General features: G+C 49.8%; 3 protein-coding genes across 3 annotated transcripts; 1 reads left to right on the forward strand and 2 right to left on the reverse strand.

The window, feature by feature from the left end:
- Positions 1-143: 143 nt before the first annotated feature.
- NUP88 (nucleoporin 88) lies at positions 144-9,758 on the reverse strand. Its single transcript, XM_058854194.1, has 17 exons — positions 9,498-9,758; positions 8,878-9,047; positions 8,151-8,276; positions 7,851-7,937; positions 7,053-7,229; positions 5,953-6,136; positions 5,390-5,540; positions 4,680-4,778; positions 4,483-4,573; positions 4,038-4,139; positions 2,979-3,137; positions 2,511-2,636; positions 1,906-1,971; positions 1,593-1,673; positions 1,141-1,267; positions 658-776; positions 144-365 (listed from the first exon to the last, which is right to left on the reverse strand). The coding sequence occupies exons 1-17, from the start codon at positions 9,729-9,731 to the stop codon at positions 302-304; spliced, it is 2,163 nt and encodes a 720-aa protein (XP_058710177.1). The 5' UTR covers positions 9,732-9,758; the 3' UTR covers positions 144-301.
- Positions 9,759-9,786: 28 nt separating this feature from the next.
- On the forward strand, positions 9,787-12,856 carry RPAIN (RPA interacting protein). Its single transcript, XM_058854199.1, has 7 exons — positions 9,787-9,925; positions 10,289-10,468; positions 10,976-11,039; positions 11,528-11,642; positions 11,874-11,937; positions 12,035-12,169; positions 12,644-12,856. Exons 1-7 carry the CDS (start codon positions 9,848-9,850, stop codon positions 12,671-12,673), a joined length of 666 nt encoding a protein of 221 aa, XP_058710182.1. The 5' UTR covers positions 9,787-9,847; the 3' UTR covers positions 12,674-12,856.
- A 280-nt stretch (positions 12,857-13,136) lies between these two features.
- On the reverse strand, positions 13,137-17,884 carry C1QBP (complement C1q binding protein). Its single transcript, XM_058854200.1, has 6 exons — positions 17,288-17,884; positions 16,548-16,698; positions 16,079-16,166; positions 15,394-15,489; positions 14,575-14,697; positions 13,137-13,559 (listed from the first exon to the last, which is right to left on the reverse strand). The coding sequence occupies exons 1-6, from the start codon at positions 17,529-17,531 to the stop codon at positions 13,410-13,412; spliced, it is 852 nt and encodes a 283-aa protein (XP_058710183.1). The 5' UTR covers positions 17,532-17,884; the 3' UTR covers positions 13,137-13,409.
- Position 17,885: the final 1 nt, after the last annotated feature.

Raw genomic sequence — 17,885 nt, forward strand, 5'->3', positions numbered from 1 at the left:
TCCCCCTGGGATGGAGCAAGGGTGGGAGCTTATCCCAGGATAATCCCCCACTCCTGAGGTAGCTGCATTACCCTCTAACACCCCAAATGTAAAACACCTGCAGCACATCCCCTTCCCATGAGAAAAACAAAAACCACAGCAGGTGAGGAGTCATATCAAAAGTATTTTATTTCACAATTCTTTACAAAATAATAAGTAAAAGGTGTATTGTTCAACATACAAATGGTAAATATACAAGGGGGAATACCAGGGACAGGTAAAGCTCATCCAGCCTTGGTGCAGGGCCCTCTCCAGGGACACATCAGAAGTTCACATGGCTCCTGATGTCATTGATCTGTTTCACCATCTCCCGGATGTGTTCTCCCCTTCAGGAAAAAATAACCCAAGTCAAAATGCTGCAGGTCCCATCTGCACAGAGCTGAGCAGGAAGGGAAACACTTCAGGGGGTAGAAGCAGGGACTGGGAGCAGTGCCTGTCATCCCAGGCTGGATTACAGCCCTGGGATCCTGGGGCAAAAAGCCCTTCCATTCATCTGCTTCAAGTGAAGCATGTCCTGTGCTTCAGCCCCTCTCCCCCAGCCCCTCCTGCAGCACGGCCTAAGTGACACCTGGGACACCTGAAGTCAGGCTCTTCAGGAGGAGCCCAGCTTGCACTTACTCCTCTCTCAGGACAGCCTGGATGCACTTGCTCTGGTAGGCACTGAGGCTGATGCTGGGTTTGCGGGGGCTTCGCCCCTTCTCCATCTGTTTCTGTTGGTATTCCTTTTTCATTTTCACCTGGGGGTTGAGGAGAAAAGAGAAGGCCCCAGTCAGTGCTGGTCCTGCCTGTCACAGTGGAAGCTTGTTAATTACAGACTGCTGTGATGTGCTGCAATTAATTGGTTCTTTCTGGGTTCAAAGCTGTCTGCTTTTGCATTTCCCACAACGAGAAGAAATGTCCCTGTCAGGTTGAGGAAGGGGGAGATCTCTGAGGGCTTACAGTGTGTGCAAAGGTTCTGTCTGTATTTCCAACAAGGGTCCACAGCCCCTTTAGTACACTGCTGCTAATTAACACAAGTACAGCATCACTTTATGGCAGGACTCGTCTGTCAGCACTGAGGAGCTGTCAGTAACCTCCCAGCCCGGTCATTCCTCCTCTCACCTGTCTGATAGCATTGCTCAGGTGCTGCAGCTGGTCATGGATTGTCTGCAGTTCCTTCTTCATATCTTTTTCAGTGTCAGATAGAACAGGAAGCTGTGAGTGGAAACTCCGAAGGACTTTCTTCATCCTTGGAAAGCAAGAAACGCCTCTGAGTTAACTTCCCTGGTACCCAGCTCTGCTCAAACACCTGCAGTCTGGCTTTGGCCATGCTTCCCAAGTCCCAGGGGCTTCACCTTCCCCTTCCAGCTGTCTCAGGTGGCATTTCTGAGCCTGGGGCTGGCTCAGGCTGGGCCTACAGACAAATCACACCAAGCCCCAGCACAGGGAATTTCAGCAGCCCAGTCTTGTAACAACCCAGCGCAGCAGCTCCTGCCCACTCTGTTCTACCACACCTGCAAACTTTGTTCAACATCAGGTGGTGTGAGGTGAAACAGAGCCCTGTGTGCACTCACCTGTTCATGATGTCTTCTTGCTTCTCTTTGGCTTCCTCGTACTTGTCGGCCAAGCGTTCAGCCATTTCCCGCAAGCTTTTCCTTAAGGCAAGGGAGAAAGGGATCCTTACTTCAGGCTGACACACGAGACAAGCCAGGGTGTGGAAACAGGACAAGGAAGCTGAAGAAGCCATCTGGAGGAGGGAGCAAACCTACAGGCTCCATTGTGGCTGGGAATGCCTTCACTTGTCAGCTGTTTGACACAGGGCCTTGTCCAAACCACCACCACAGGTGCCTCATTCCTGAGGCTGGAATTGATAAAGGCTCTACTCACCTCTCCTCTCGACAGTAATTCAGATCTTCCAGTTGTTTCTTTTTCTGTCCCCACAGCAGCTTCACTCTGAAGTAAACACATACAAAAAAATATTAAAAATCAAACCATTTGCAACCAGGTGAATCAGGATTTACACCACACAGAAAATGCTGGGAGTGGGAAGAACTAAGACACTGAAAAAGGGGCAGTGGTGAGAAAAAACTCCCATTTTGTCCTAACTGTATAGTGTAAATAACTGACTATGATTTGAAGTAGTAGAGACTTAAGGCAATTTTCCTTTGTCAGGATTAGTGCTAAGGTCAGATTTCCTGCCACCCACAGGCCCAGACAGGCAGAAACACCATGATGAAAATATTTCATGTGTGTGTGTACCATTTTTTTTCTTCCCCTATGAGCCACTACAGACATCAACTATTAAATTCACTCCTGCTTTTTCTGATAACTCAGTTTTAAGTTCTGGTATTCATTATTAGTTTTACATTTAGTAAAATGTAAAACTCATTCACCAGGATTAGACCCACAGAGGAGGGTGGGTGCTCAGGACTTAGTGCTGCTGTGTCACAGAGACATTGGCCAGTGCATTTTTATGAAGAGTTTTGCATTACCTTTGCTGAATTTCCTCTTTTGCCAGGTCCTGTTTCAGTATATATTCCTCTCTGAACACCTGGGTGGCTCTGCTGAGGAGCTGAAGGCATTCTTCAGGGGGAGGAGCAGCATCTTTATCTGCAGATCTTAAGATTGAGATTTTTGCAATCTTACTAACATGTTGAAAGTGAGGGATTACAATGAAATCCTTTTGCTAGATTTTTTTCTTAGATGAGGAAATCCCAATGGGCCAAGCAATGAGAACCTCATCAGCTGAAGGCACCCCTACTTGGAGCAGGAGACTGGAGCCAGGTGATCTCCCCAGCCTGCACCATCACTGCACTGGATGCCATCCCCACAGGGACCAGGAGCTGTGCCCCAGCACTGCCACACCCAAGGCAATGTGCTGTTCAATCCAGAGCTGGCCAACACCCACTGCTCCCAAGTGTTCCCACTTCAGGTGCCCCAGGAAAACACATTTTGCTTACTTGAGGTGCAGGGGGTTGGCAGAGCTGCGCTGCAGGATGCCCTGGATGTGCTTCTCAAAGGAATGCTCCGACTCGGCCACGATGCGCAGGGGGGACACGGCCAGGTCCTTGTCCTCCCTGGTGCACAGCAGGGGAGGGGAGGCAGGATGGACAGTGCTTCTACCACACAACAGCACAAGGGAGAACACAGTCAGAGCACTCAAACTGAAACCAGCTCAGAGCTTAACTGCTACTGGAAGTGAGGAACTCCTCCACTGTGCAATTCCCGTGTTACTGCAGGGGGTTCCAAAAGCAGCTGTTTTATGTGGCAAATCCAGCCCTAGCAGGGCAGGTAAAGCTCACATCCCCACACCTGTTTGGTCATGGCTCAAACTAGCAAGAATTATAAATATCCTTTGGCTTAAGGAGAAGAAAGTTCCAGAACAGGGCAGGCAGGCACTGGAACAGCAGCATAACCTTCTTCACAAAGCGCCTTGCTCAGTCACTGCCCACCTGTCTTGTAACAGTGAAATAAATAAAAGATCTATAGAAGAACCTGCTGTTAACACTGGCTCTGCTGATGGGACCTCTCCTACCTTAAACAGTGCCCTGCAGAAATAAGCTAAAAATAGTGTCATCCCCTCAAGGTGTACATTTCATTGTGCAAATGCACATTTACACCATGCTGTATCTTTGCCACCGCCTCCAAAGAAGGTAACTGGAAGCACAAACTAAAATCCTACTTCTTTTTTTCCCCCCTTCATGCACATACAACCTCAGCAACCCATTAACAATATCCACACCACTGTAAAACCTCAACAATAACATCAAGAACATTTTTTTGTCCTAATACTCACTGAGTATTAATTATAATTAATTAATTGCATCCCCTACAAACTCCTTATCAGCAGTAGGTAACTACTACAGTAACACATTAGTACTCAGCCAGGGAGTGCTCAGAAAGCAAAACTTCATTGTGTGTCCTAAGAGGTGCAGAAGCCTGGGGTGAAACAATCAAAGAGTAATTGAAAAATAGGAATATCCTTTTTTGGTCCTTTCCTTCAACTGAGAACCACGTACAAGAGAGGCCTTGTAATGCACTCGTAGGTGTTGGTGATGCAAATCATTGTGGGCCCCAGGATATCAGAAACGATCCAAAATCCTCTAATTGGAGCAGGCTGCCTGAAGGGAAGAACACAAAAATTACCCAGTCAGGAAAGTTCTTTGTTCCTGAAGTTGTGCATTGTTCACTCTTTTGGAAATGCTCCAAGATCAGGTAAAGGGAAGTGAAAATTTCTGCTGGTCTGCCAGGTGATTTTCAGACAGTAACACAAGAATTTAAGCTACTACCCTAACTGAGCAGTAAGAAACCTGATATACAGATTGCTTAGTTGTATTGTTTGAAATCTTTTGAACTTACTTGATTACTTTAATGGCAAGAATGCAGCACAAGATGACAAATCATAAATATTTTCCATAGCAAATCCTCGGTTTGAAAGCAACCAAGAAAGGTTTTGTTTTTTACCTGCATGGCAGTGGTTTTGTACAAAGAATATGTTCAACAAAGCACTTCTGTTCTGCTCCCAGCTCTTGTAAACTGTCTTTGTCTTCCTCATCTACAAGGAGACATGTCAGGATGCATCAGATCCACTTTGCAGGGTGAGGGATTCAGTAAGCCTGTTACTGGCAGACATTCATCTGTTCCTCACTTCCCTCACTCACCTGAACCAAGGAATTTGTGCAGTTTATTGATCCATGTCAAGCCCACGCTGTGGACACCAGCTTCATGTGTGCAGTGGTATCTAGAGGGACATTTGGGATCTGCAATTGAAGTAGAAAAATGTCAGAGATAGTACTTAACTGAGAAAAACTCACCCTTCACACCTGCACTGCTGATCCTGTGTATCAACTTAGTGTCCAGTCAGCTTTAACATCTTAGTGTAAGTACCAGAAACAGAGCTACGTGTGTTACAGTCTAAAATACTGATGAGTTGTTTTGAACCCTTCCTATCACACCACATCTGCATCAATCAGACAGGTTTTCAATGGCAGAGTATTAAAACTAGCAGACCAGCACTCTGACAAGCTGCTTGTTCCCAAAGACTTTGTCCTGCCTCCAGTTCCATGGGATAAGCAGGTCCTTGCCTCAGGATCCCACTCCCCACAGCATTCCCTCATACTCACAGGTCAGCACAGATGCAGAAACTTCTACTTCATAACCCTCAGATGACAGGATTTAGTACTGGCCATGTGTAATCTGCCCTTGAGCCAACACTGGAAGCCCTCCCAGGCTTGCTCCTTCCTCAGCTTTATAAAGGGCATCAGGCAAATCCTTACTCTAATCCCCCTGTTTGTCTGACACCGATGAGAACGTGCAAATACTGGGTCCTAAATGCATGGAACAAAAAGCTACAACTGAACAGCAACTCCACCTCTGTGCAGCTTGATTGGGCAAGAGAAGTCAGACTCCACAGGATCCTCTTCATCTCCTGTTGCCAGTTTCAGTGCAAGCTCCAGCTCAACACATTCAAACACGTACAGGGAAGGAATAAGATCGGATCTTGGGTCCCAGGACTTTTCTGACTACAAAGAGCATTGAATTTTTATGAGACATCATTTAAACGGGAATGCAAACATAAGCAGCATCAAGAAAGAGTTACAAGTTTTAATTGTCAAGGAATGTAGTTCAAGTTTACTTAAAAAAAATTAACTCAAACCCAGGGTTTCTTAGAAAATCCTTCTTAAATTAGATCACAGATAAATTTGATCAAAAAGTGATCTATTGTCAGGGTGCACAGGACTGAGATTTAAAATAAAAGTGTCAGGGAGCCACAGGGACTGGCTGAAACAGGAGAAAGACTCACTACCTCATTCCAAAAGAATGCAGCTTTGGCACTTGGCACACACTTCCAGGCATCCTGCCACCTTGCAGCCAGGAACTTGGATTAAAGAAACACAAATGCCTACAGAAATAAACCAAACCAAGACAAGGTACCTGCTCATCATCCTCTTCTCCATCCAGCACCACGCAGTGGTAGAGCATTCCCGACTCGGTGGCAATGACCAGGATGTTTGGAACACAGGGCAGGCACAGCACGGCGCAGGCGTCGTAGCCGTAGTTGTCCTCGGCAGCCGGGTGCATGGGCAGGGGGCCCAGCAGCTTCCCGAGGCTGCCGGTGCTGCGAGGAAGATGGATTTGTTCTCAGCACCAGCTCTGCAAGGGGACTTCCCATGGCTGTCAAACAATGGCTTGGAGTTCTAAGTCACATTAGGTTTCTACAGATTACAAGTCTGACCTGCAGCTCCTTGGTGGAGATCTCAGAGGGGAAATTGGAGCTCATTTTATTTTATTTTATGCCTTGAAAGCAACCAAATCACTGCAAAAATTCACCAGGAAACATTTTCATTTAAGAACACAAAGTACTCATGGAAAGCTCAGGTTAATGATTACTCATGGTTTCTTGCACTTCACAAGCAGCATTTTGTGTTGTGGCATTTCTTTGGGCAGAACTTTAGATGGACTAAGGCCATCTCACTGCCTGCAGACAGATCTGCTCAGTGCAGAGGCACACAGTACTGTTTCTAACCCAAGTACCACACTCTTTAATATTCAGCTACAGAAGATTTACTTTGTAAGTGTTGCACTATCTTCTGTTTTCTAAAATAATTCTTTCTTGTGTCATGTCTATATTTTTGATTAATCATCCTCACTTTCCATTGCTCTTCAAATATTTCTTTTCCTAGGATGCCCCTGGCTCAGTGAGCCTCATCCAAAGCTAAGGATGTCCATGCTGTGAACTGAAGGCCACAAAATACACTGAACAGCCTTAGACCCACTGATCTTTTTACAGCCCTGTGTCTTCCTATCAGATTGCAGATGGTAAATAATGCACAGTGCATTCTGAGCAGTGGAAGCTGCACCCATAATGTTTGGATGAGAAAGGACAACACCCTGTTTTTGGATTCCACTCTATCAGCACTGCCACAGAAACAGAACAGGCTGCAACAAACTCAGCCCAGCATCCCTCACAGAGTCCCAGCCAAGCACTGGATAAACATCCAAGCACGCTGTGAGGCCTGAGGGTAAGACCCTACCTCTGGAGCAGGCTGATGTAGGTGAGGAAGGTCTCTCCATTCTCGTACAGGATGTACAGGGGGTAGCCCAGCACCTCCTCGCTGCCGCGCTGGCCCAGGACGTGCTTCGGCACCGGCACCTGCGGCCCGAAGTCAAAGGCCACGGCCGTCTCCCCCAGGGACGCTGTGTAGGCTCTCCTGGGACAGGGCAGAACGAGCTGGGGTCAGCAAAGACTGAGAGCACAACATTTAACCTGGTCCTGAGGGATGTGCTGCCAAATTCCTGCCAAACCCCCACCCAGCAGAGCCAGCAACAAACGTGTGTGGCACCCTTCTCATGGCACATGGGTTCTGCAGTGCCCCCACGGCTTCAGAGGATACAAGAGGTCCTCTGGTACTTCCTGTGAGGCACAGCACCCTGTGGTGCAAGATTTCCCTTTCCAACCAGGTCAAGAGGGAAATAAAAAGATAATCTAACCCCCTTCTTAACCCCATCGAAAAGTCAATGTGTGTTTTTCAAACTGCTACTCTGACAAACTCTTGACTAGAGTTTATCACCACTTTGTTTTAGAATGATGGGAGAAAGGAGAGGAAGAGGAAATGCAAGAGGAAAAAGGGAGAGAAAAAGGGAAAAAGAGGAGAAAGAAAGTGAAGGAGAGGGAAAAGTGTAGGTACTCAGCTATGAAGAAGAGAATAGAATATATACTACTGTAGAATTTGTATCACATTTTCAGGCATATTTATCACTTATTCATTAAGAACACAACTAAGAATATTGAGCTTATTCTGCAAAAGCATTTCAAAATACAAGAAGCCAACCCTGTTTTGATTGTAAGAGTCTCCTCCTCGGTGTCCGAAAGCACAATCACTTTGATGGGTGTCTGAGGCACCTTCAGACTGTAAAACCTGGGGGAAAGAAAGAACAGCCATGTTCATTCTGCTGGCAGTGCTGCACATTCCCTGCTGAGGCAGGAACATCAGCCACTCTCAGTCAGAAATCCTATTTTTTTACTGCTAACTCTGGTGAAAATGGCAGGATGCAAATACCAAGTGACAAATTAACACTGGACATGACAAAAAAAATGCAATTCTGATAAATCAGCCACAAATGGGGTTTACCTTATGGTGTTATCTGATGTCAAGAGCACAATGTGGGGCTCCAAGGTGTCACAGGGGTACCAGGCTGCGTGCTTCAAAGTCAGGGATGTGGAGCTGGTGAAGAACCGTTCTGCAATAGGAATGGTGCTGGAATACAAATCAGAAACTTGCACAGTGACCAGAAACACACAAGCTACTTCTAAAAGGAAGTGGGGGCAAGAAGAGCTAGAGACACAATAAAAAGGTTTCAAAGTTTTTATTAGTACTATTCTTAAAGTTGGAGAAGCAGCTTTATCTTGAAGCCCTCTGTTATTTCCCCCCAAACATCTGCTTTTAGCTTCCACAGCTGAAAGATACCAGAGAAGCTGCCCCATCTCTGGAAGTGTCCAAGACCAGGTTGAGCAGGGCTCAGAGCAACTTGGTCTAGTGGAAGAAGTCCCTGTCCATGGCAGGAGTTGGAACTTGCTGGCCTTTAAGGTCTCTTCCAACCCAAACCATTCCATGATTCTGTGAAAGGCCAGAGAATACTAGAGGAGCATCTTGCTCCTCAGCAATTACAAGGTTAGGAGGTCACTTGACAAGCAGCAAGTATTTGAGCCAAAATAATTTCATGTGCCTGCCCCACAACCCCAGTACAACGTGTCCCTTCCACCAGTGTCTTCTGGATCTGCCTAACCCCAAGAAAGAGAGGCTGTGGAGGAAGAGTGGCAGGACAAGGATACCATTAAGCACCTGAGATCTCACCCACCTACAGTTCACCGTGGATTTCCCACCTTCAAACTCGGAATTCTTGCCCCAGCGTTTGGGCAGCTCCAGCACCATGAGCCCCTTGGTACCAATGAGCGCCACATGATGCTGGGCAGGGCTCAGCAGCGTCTGGTGCACGTCGAAAAGGGGAGGATTTATGCACAGAAGGGTCTGAAAACGGAAATGTTACAGGGAAGCACAAGCTCATCTTTATTTTGGATGGTGATTGGAACGAGGAACAACCCGGCTCCACGGCACAAAGCAGTGGGTTCCTTGAGGAAAGACAGCCCAGGACGGGCTGAGCGATGATGAACGGCCCAGGGGCCATCAAGGAACAGACCCCCTCAGCCATGGGGTCTGTGCCCACCATGGCCCTCCTCCGCTCACACCTCGCATCCCTCCACATCCCCTCACATCCCCTCAGCCCGCATCACACCCCTCTTCCCGCACGGTCCGCCCAGCCCCTCCCTACACGACCCCTTATCCCCTCACACCCCAAACGCGCCCACCCCTGGCCCTCTCCTCCTTGTCCCCCGGCGGGCTCCCTCACACCGCCCGCCCCAGCCGCTGCTCCCCTCAGTTCCTCCCGCGCTCCCACACGCCCCTCGGCGCGGGCCGCACCTGGTAGCGGCCAAGCGCGGCGGGGTCGGTTCCGCCGAGGCGGCGCAGGCCGATGGCGAGCAGGGCGGCGGCGGGCCCGTCCCAGAGCAGCAGGTCGGTGCCCAGCCCGCACAGGAGGTCGCGGAGCCGCGGCGGGCGGGGGGCGGCGGGCGCGCGCTCGCGGAGGCGGCCGAAGAGCGCGTGCTGCGGCAGCGCCGCGCGCCACTGCTCCGCCGGGCCGCACTCGGCCGCCATCGCCCCCGCGCGCCGCCGCCCTGACGTCACCGCCCGCGCGGCCAATCGGCGCCGCCGCCCGCGGACTACATTTCCCGGCGTGCCCCGCGGCCCCGGCGCGCCGCGGGCTCGGCGCGATGGAGGCGCCGGTGCAGCGGCACCGAGCGCGGTACAAGAGCCCGGGCGGGCCGCCCTGGAGGGAGACGTACCGCAGGGTGAGCGGGGAGCCGGCTGGGAGCGGGGACATGGGCTCCCTCTTCCTTTGGACCTCAGTTTGGCCCTCCCGGAGCTGCTCGCTTGGGGCGGGTGAACCGCGCCCCATCCGAAACTCTCCCGACCCCGTCCCGAGCTCCCTCCGTGAGCTCCCAGCGTTGCCCCCGCTGGGAACTGTCCTCCAATTCCCCTCTAGCTCCTCCGGGCCATGGCCGGCCCCGCTGTCTCCTCCCGGGGCCTCCCCCCGTGTCTCCCCTCAGGGATTCCCGGTGTCCCGGTCCTCTGGGCCTTCCCCCGCCGTGTTTCACCCCCGAGTCCCGCCCGAGCCGGCGCTGACGGCCCCGGGCGCTCTCCCCTCTCCGCAGCGCTGCATGGAGCGGCTGAGGAGCAGCCGGGCCAAGCTGCTGGAGCGCTACCGGCAGGCCGGGGACGGGGCCTGTGCCGCGGCCCCGGGCGCGCTGCTGGTGCAGGAGGTGATGGAGCAGGAGTGGCAGGAGCTGCGGGACAGGCTGCCCGGCCTCCGCGGAGATCAGCCCATGGAGCAGGTCAGTGCTGGTCCCCACCATCAGCACCACCCGTGTGATACACGAGTGCCAAATACATCTCCCTGCGGGTCTCGCTTCCAGTGAGAAGCTGATAAAACTTAGGAGCTTCAGGGTTTACTGGTTCTATAGCTCAGGCAGGGTGTTGAGCTGTTAAAGTACCTTTAGGCATGAGTGGGAAAATTCCTTATTTCCTTCACAAACATCTTATGGATCACAGCAGAGGATTGGTTTCCTCATCTGTGCTTTTTATAGCTGGCCTGTCACTTCCCTCCTCTGAGTATGGAAATGAAACCTGAATGTCTTAAAAAGCAAGTTCTTGGACAGGCTGTGCTTGGATCAGTTCTGGCTGGCTCTGCACTTGCACAGGTTGCTTCCCACAGTGCATGGGTTTGCAAATATTGGGATTTACTAGACAGGAGAATAAGAGTGAATTTATGTTGCTCAGTCAGGTGCTGGAAGTGAGAAAGGGGCTGGAATGGGAGGATCACTGACTGATTCACCTTTCAGATGCTGGAGGACCCTGATGAGCTGGCAGTGCTGGAAGAGATCCAACAAGAATTGATCTTGCAAGGTAAGATCTTTACACATCTTCTGACTCCTGTTTGATGGGTAAAATTCCTGACTTCCTAGTACTGCAGAACAGCTGAGGCTGCACTCCTTGGTTCTTACAAACCGCATGATAGAGGGGGAGAGCCTCCTTCGAAATCTCGGTGTTGAGGCTTTAAGGTATTGAGACCTCACAGTTAAAAGAGTTTAAGTGGCATTCTAAGGTCTGTGAGAGAAGCTAGAGAAACAGGACTGAAACAGGAACAGGACTTTATAAATCAATTCATAATGTTTCTAAAGTGCTGATCAGAAAGTAGAAAGGCTCATGAGAAATCAGCTGAGCCATGGAAAAAACTGGGTTAGCAGGAATGACTTCACCAAGTGTAGAAACGTGCCTCAAAGGAATAAAAGTTCTTAGAAACTCACATCCAGCCCAGCCTGCATCTGCCCAGCAGCTTTGCTGTGCTGCCCAGGCAAGCCCTGAGGGTGTTTTGCTGTGCTGTGCTGTTGCAGAGCAGTCGGTTATCGAGGAGTACGAGCGGAGCCTGCGCTTCGATGAGGAATGTCTCAACGCCATGCTCGACAGCCTGGATGCCACTGACAGGGTCATCTGCCCAGTATGTAGGAAGTAAGAAAGCCATTGGCATTGGAATCAGATTCTCCACTTTCCTACAGCAGTCTGGGCTTAGAAATGTGCAGAGAAAAGCTGCTGTTCATTTCAACAAAATAAAAAAGCCTCAGCAATGATCTAAATCTAATGAGGGGGGAGTGGTGGGAGGGTTTGGGTTATTTTTTTTGTTTTTTTCTAAAATCTTCTCTTGTTCTGGGTGTCAGGATGCTCATTGTTTGCTCTTCCCAGGAATAACCTGACTGTGAAGGCTCACTTGGTTTGTTGCCAGTGTGGGTTGTACATCAGCACACAGGTAAGCTGCACTGTGACATGTGTGGGGCATCTCTGCTGCTGCAGAGGCAGCTTTGACAGGCAGGAACTGTAGCTGACTTTTAATCAATTGTTCCCAGGACATGACAGAAGGGAAGCTTCGGTCACTGCTGGAAAGCACCTTGACAGAGCACAGTCAGAGGTGCCTGCACAGCCCTGAGTTCACAGTCACCAGTGGCATGGAGGAGGAAGCCAGTCTGCTCATGAGCTGCCCGGTGAGCTTAAATGTCAGGTTCCTGGAAAGGATCCCTGCTTGGATCCATATCTCAGTTACATGGGCAGAAACCACAAGTCTGTTGATCCCTGGGGTTTTTTCACAAAATTCCTTGAAAATGGCATTGCCTTTGATGACCAGCAACCATAAAAGTTCCAAAGTGCACACCTTTAACTGTTGGATTAGGGAATCTTTCAAGGACCTGCCAAATTTAGTGCCCTAACTTTAGCCAACACCTTCTAAGTCTTGTGTGCACCATCTGTTCAGGTAAGTGGTTTGTGAAGAAAAGTTTTAAAAATAACTTGTTTAAGCCTCCTCAAAAACTTCATCCAGGTGTCTCAGAGAACGTGCAGCAGCCCTCTGGCTCAAGCTAGAGCTGCTGCTTGCTTTGCTATTAAAACCAGTATCTTCCTGTCCAAATAGTTTTGAACTTGATACATTAACACAGCTTCTCTGTTCAACCTTTTCTGTGAAGGTCTGTGACTCCTGGATGATTCTCCTCTAAGGTGACTCAACTGCTGCTTTACTTGTGGAAGATTTCAATACTAAACTTCACCCAGAGCTGCTATGACTCTTGTGTACATACTTCTAACTGCTGTGTCAGAAAGACACTTCAAAAGGCAGTAGTATTGCCTTGACCTGCACTTTTAATCACACAGGACATTTTGAAATAAATATATTTCGTTTATTTTGGCCTTGGTATTGTCTTTAACACTGTATCAGTGATCTCACAGCTCATGTTGGACTTCAGCTTTCTCTTTAAGTGAACCTTAAATAAATAAACTAACTTAAATAAACTTCAAGCTTTCAAACAATTTGAGGCACCAGTTTAAGCAGAAATGCTCTACCATCAGCAACCATCACTGCCACAGCTACTCTGTGAGCAGCTCTGGCAAAGACAAACTCTGCCATCACTTTCATGGCAGCTCTAGTACAGCAGGAAGAAGAGAAACCACCCTTTTCAGTGATATGTTGAACAGTTTTTATTCTTCACATTCACTCTTAGTTGTACAAAAACCCCTGTGCAGGGTGAGGCAATTCTGGCCTGTAGCATCAGAGAACTTTTCTGGGGCTGCACCATCACTACACATCCCCAGATCCAAGTGGGAATCCTCCTTCTCCCATTCTCCACCTTCCAAATTACTTACTCTCTGTATCCACTGTGAAGATATATTTGGGTATTGCTGGATGAAGCAGCACTGTGGAATACCCACACTTGAGGGTAAGTTTCCTAGCCTGACCTACTGACATTTAACAAAGCTTTTAAGGTCTTCAAGGAATTTAATGTACTCCTGGTGCTCCAGGGCAGTGCTGAGCTCTATTAACTCGTCAGCAAAGGTGTTGTCCACTCCTCTGTCAGCCAGGAAATCCATCAAGTGATCGTAGAGAGCCTGGAGCATGGAACAGAAACTTTCCTTAGTGGAACACAGCTGGGTAGGGGGTGCATTAAGGTGTCACCTGGCACTTCCTCCCAGGAAAATAAGGCCCAGGTCCCACAGGAGGGCAGGCCTGACCTTAGGTGGAACATCTGGATGGAAAAGGCCATGGAACACATAATAAAAACCTAAACCAAACAGCACAAAGGAGCTGCACACCCTGGAGATGATCCTCAGATTGTGGGAGTCATCAGGAGAGGTCTGTCAAGGATGACACAAGGCAAACTCTGCCTGTCCTCTCTACCCAGGGGTGAACTAGCACTTTGGAAAAGTATCTGATGTACAAGTTTGTTTGAAAGGCTTAAATGTTACTGTCATGAACATTGCTTTTTCCTTTTCATACACATTTTTAATTAATTTAATGTCTTAAGATGGGGGAAGAAAGAATAAAGTGTCTACAGCACACTAAGCACGTTTACCATGAGTGCTTCTCAAGGTGATAGATACAGTCTAGGACTTCTACTTTCAGTTTTAAACATGACAGCCTCAAACTAAAAATTGTACCTTTTGAAATCCTGGCATTGAGGACATAAGAACACACAGATTCTTGTGCATATTTTGAGTGTTACAACTGTAACAGACCTGGGAAACCAGGACACAATGTACTTTATCAGATATCATACACAGGTGCCTTTATCTATGCATGGTGTCTGATGAGCCACATTGTTAAACACACAGATTAAAAGATGTTTAACAAGTGTCAAAGCATTTCCAGAGTGTGATTCCTGGCTGGAAAATCCACCTATAAAACCTGGAAAGGAAGAAGTTCCAGCTGTCTGTCCTGATTCCTGGTAATGCCACCAGCAGTGCATGACCCTGGGCCCAGGGAACACCCTCAGTCTGCAGCAGAACCACCAGCTCAGGGGCAGAGCAGGGGCAGTCCCTGTCTCAGACATCCAGACAGGTTTAATTCCCAACCCAGGAGCAAAGGGACAGCTGAGTGCCCTCTGTGGCCTTTAGCAGCACCTACCCAGTCAAGGGAATCCGTGTTGAGGGTGTAGTTGGTGTCCTTCCAGTCGGCTTCTCCGGTGGGCTGGAAGCTGACCTCCCGAATTGTGAAAATATCACTTTCTTCCTCTCCTTCATGTCCAATCTGAGCCAGGAAAACAAATGCAAGACATGCAATTAGCTTCAATTAGTGGGAACACTCAGCCAGCTCATCCCCAGGCTGGCAATACCTCAGGAAGAGCCCCAAGGCCAGACAAGCTGTGCCTCTCCCCTCTCAAGGTGTGCCTGTGAGGATGAGCACAGACATGCACAGAACACAGGAAATCCACTAAGCCTGTGCTGCCAAAAGGGACCTGATTTAAATTAGCAGTCTGAATTTTCAAAATATATAAAAACATCTTCTGTGTGGTTCTAAATATGTTTTCCTGTGTCTGTCTCACCTTTGTCAGCCAAGAGTGGCTGTTAAACACCTCCTAATATTTACAAAATAAACCACAAATACCAGTGTGAGCAAAAGCTCTCAATTTTATTTTCCCCCCTCCTTTTTTTTTAATCCCTAATTCTCTACTGTAATTCAATAAACAGCCCAATAAGCAGCTGATCAGAAACACCAGGGCAGGATATGAGGAATGCCATAAAGATTTCCTCCCCACTGTTCTTGCAAACATAAAGCAAGAAAACAAACATAAAGCTTTTTTTGGGGGGGGTTGGTTTTTTGGGGGTTTTTTTTTTGTGATTAAGAAAAATAAAGAAATAAGGGGAGGGTGGATATTGTGCCAATTCAGAAAAGCAAGAGGTTACAAAGAGCAGTTAAATCCAACAGGGGCACAGTGATACTCACCTCATCTTCAGGGAAATGGCAGTCAAGCACAAGGGTCTGTTTTGTATCATCTTTTATTACTTCCACAACAAAGTTTGGAGTTGATGTAAGTTCAGGCTAAATAAGAGAAGAGTTGCATCAGCACTGGAATCTGAGGAGGAGCCAAAGCAATCACAGCACAGCCCAGCCAGCACTGGGTATTCCCTGACACCTTCCACTATCCCAGGCTGCTCCAAGCCCCATCCAACCTCATCTTGGACACTTTCAGGGATGGGGCAGCTTTCCTGTGCCAGGGCCTCCCCACCCTCACAGGGAACAATCTCTCCCAATACCTAATTTAGCCCCACACCCTGTCAGTTAAAAGCCAACCCCCTTAACCTGCTGCTCCATTCCCTTGTACAAAGTCTCCCACTCTCCTGTAGACCCTTTTGGTACTGGAAAGTGCTAGAAAGTCTCAGAATTCCTCTAATTTCTCCTCCTAGAGCCCTCCCACCTGCTCTGCCTTTCTGCAGCAGAGAGGAAGGTCACAGCCAGGGGACAGGCAGCCCTGGAAAAATCTGCATTTTGTGACTTAATGCTCCCAAATATCAGGTAAGGGGGAGAAAAAGCCTCAACACCTGAGGGCAAGGCTTCCAACTTCCCAAAGGCAAGATTCCAACTTTTCATCTGTGTCCCCAACATTAAATGCACATCAAGGCTCAGTTACCTCCTGCTCCTCAGCTTTCTGCTGCTCCTGTGTGTCTTCTTCAGCCGAGGGTGGAATGCTGTTATTGATGTTGAATGTAACCGTTATCCTGCAAAAGAAACAGGAACAATTCTTTTGAACACACCCAAAAAAATGCCCATCAGAATGGGTCTTTTAAGCCCTCATTCCGAATTCACACAGTGTGAACAAAACCCGGTAGTGCAGTTAAAAGACAGACCTGAGGGAAGCTGCCCCCTCCAAGTGCTCTCACTTTTTAAAGTTTTACTGAACTGTTATTTTTAAAAACAGGAAGAAACTTTGTAGCACAAAACACAGTAACAAACTGGTGTGAAAAAAGCTCCTTTGGCCCAAAGTGATAACATAGAGAGCCTTTGCACCCTGCAGTTTGGGGCAGGAGCACATGGAGAAGCCTGGACACTGTGACCCACCTGCCCTCAGCTGCTGGGGACCCTTCCCAGACCCCACTTACTTTTCCCCCGCGATTTTCCGCACCAGCTTGGCCTCCGTGCCGTGGACCTCCAGCTCCCAGCCCCCAGAGACCTTGGGCAGGGACTTGTGCTTCTGGATCTTCTTCTCCTCCTTGATCTCATCGGTCAGGAACTGTGCAAAGGCTTTGTCTCCTGGTGGGGAGAGAAAATGGGGTTAGGGAAAGGGAGGGTTATGGAGAGGGGGGAATTAAGGAAAGGGGGGGTGAGCTCAGGGGAAGGAGAGGGGAGGGAAAGGGATGTTGGAAAACGGGTTTAAGGAAAGGATAATTAGGGAAAGGGGGAGCTAGGAAAAGGGGGGATTAGGGAAAAGGAGAGTAAGGAAAGAGGGGAGTAAAAGGGGGGTAAGAAAAGGGAGGGTTAAGGAAAAGGGGGGTGGGCTTAAGGGAAGGACGGGTAAGAAAAGGGATTGGGAAAAAATGGTGGTTTGAGGAAAAAAAGGGTTAGGGAAAGGGGGGTTGGGGAAAAGGGAGTTGTGAAAAAGTTGATTAGGGAAGGGGGAGTAGGGAGAAGAGGTAGAGAAGGGGGTGTAGAGGAAAAGGGGGTTTAGGCAATGACGGAATTCAGGGAAATAGGTGGTTTAGGGAAAACGGAGATTAGGAAGATGTGGAGTTGCCTTAGGAAAAGAGGGGGGAACATGGAAAGCCCCCTCCCGCCCCACGTGCTTCCCCGGACGGAGCGAGGCGTGCAGCGCACGCGTCCGCCCCGCTCCGGCCCCGCTCACCCTCGGTGTGCAGACCGCCGCAGCCGCAGGACACGCGGCCGGCCGAGCCCCGCCGCGGCCGCAGCAGCGCCGTCCGCCCCGCGCCGCCGCCCAGCTGCCACAGCGAGCGCGCCAGGGCGGGCGCGGCGGCGGGCGGCGGCAGCAGAGCGCGGGGGGTCGCGGAGCTGAGCGGCCGGCGCGGAGCGGGGCGCGGAGGGCGCAGCGCGGCGGCGGCCGCGGCGCGCAGGGAGCGGGCGAGGAGCATCGTGCGGGAGAGAGCGGCGAGCAGGACTGCCCGCCCCGGAACCGCGCTCCGCTTCCGGCCCCGGCGGGCCCCGCGCGGGGCACGGCAACGCCGGTTCGAGCCCCGGCCCCGGTGAGACCGCGGGTTCGAGTCCCGGCCCCGGTGAGACCCCGGGTTCGAGCCCCGGCCCCGCTGAAACCACGGGTTCGAGCCCCGGCCCCGGTGAGACCGCGGGTTCGAGTCCCGGCCCCGCTGAAACCGCGGGTTCCAGCCCCGGTCCTGGCTCCTGGGATCCCTGACAATGGAATGGGCAGGATGGAAGGAGCAGCCGTACAGGTCGCTCCTTGGGTGAAGGCACGAAGAGGAATTAGGAAT

The sequence above is a fragment of the Poecile atricapillus genome, chromosome 21, assembly GCF_030490865.1.
Source record: "Poecile atricapillus isolate bPoeAtr1 chromosome 21, bPoeAtr1.hap1, whole genome shotgun sequence".
Lineage (NCBI taxonomy): Eukaryota > Metazoa > Chordata > Aves > Passeriformes > Paridae > Poecile > Poecile atricapillus.

Bases quoted from the DNA above. Each gene is read 5' to 3' on its own strand.
- RPAIN (XM_058854199.1), top strand. From the start codon at position 9,848: ATGGAGGCGCCGGTGCAGCGGCACCGAGCGCGGTACAAGAGCCCGGGC. The intron at 9,926-10,288 runs GTGAGCGGGGAG...CCCTCTCCGCAG, and splicing joins GGAGGGAGACGTACCGCAGG to CGCTGCATGGAGCGGCTGAG. The intron at 11,938-12,034 runs GTAAGCTGCACT...AATTGTTCCCAG, and splicing joins GGTTGTACATCAGCACACAG to GACATGACAGAAGGGAAGCT.
- C1QBP (XM_058854200.1), bottom strand. From the start codon at position 17,531: ATGCTCCTCGCCCGCTCCCTGCGCGCCGCGGCCGCCGCCGCGCTGCGC. The intron at 14,698-15,393 runs GTGAGTATCACT...TTCCTGGCTCAG, and splicing joins GCCATTTCCCTGAAGATGAG to ATTGGACATGAAGGAGAGGA. The intron at 13,560-14,574 runs GTAGGTGCTGCT...TCCATGCTCCAG, and splicing joins ACACGGATTCCCTTGACTGG to GCTCTCTACGATCACTTGAT.
- NUP88 (XM_058854194.1), bottom strand. From the start codon at position 9,731: ATGGCGGCCGAGTGCGGCCCGGCGGAGCAGTGGCGCGCGGCGCTGCCG. The intron at 7,938-8,150 runs GTAAACCCCATT...TCTTTCCCCCAG, and splicing joins ACATCAGATAACACCATAAG to GTTTTACAGTCTGAAGGTGC. The intron at 1,972-2,510 runs GTAATGCAAAAC...TGTTTACTTCAG, and splicing joins AAAGAGGAAATTCAGCAAAG to AGTGAAGCTGCTGTGGGGAC.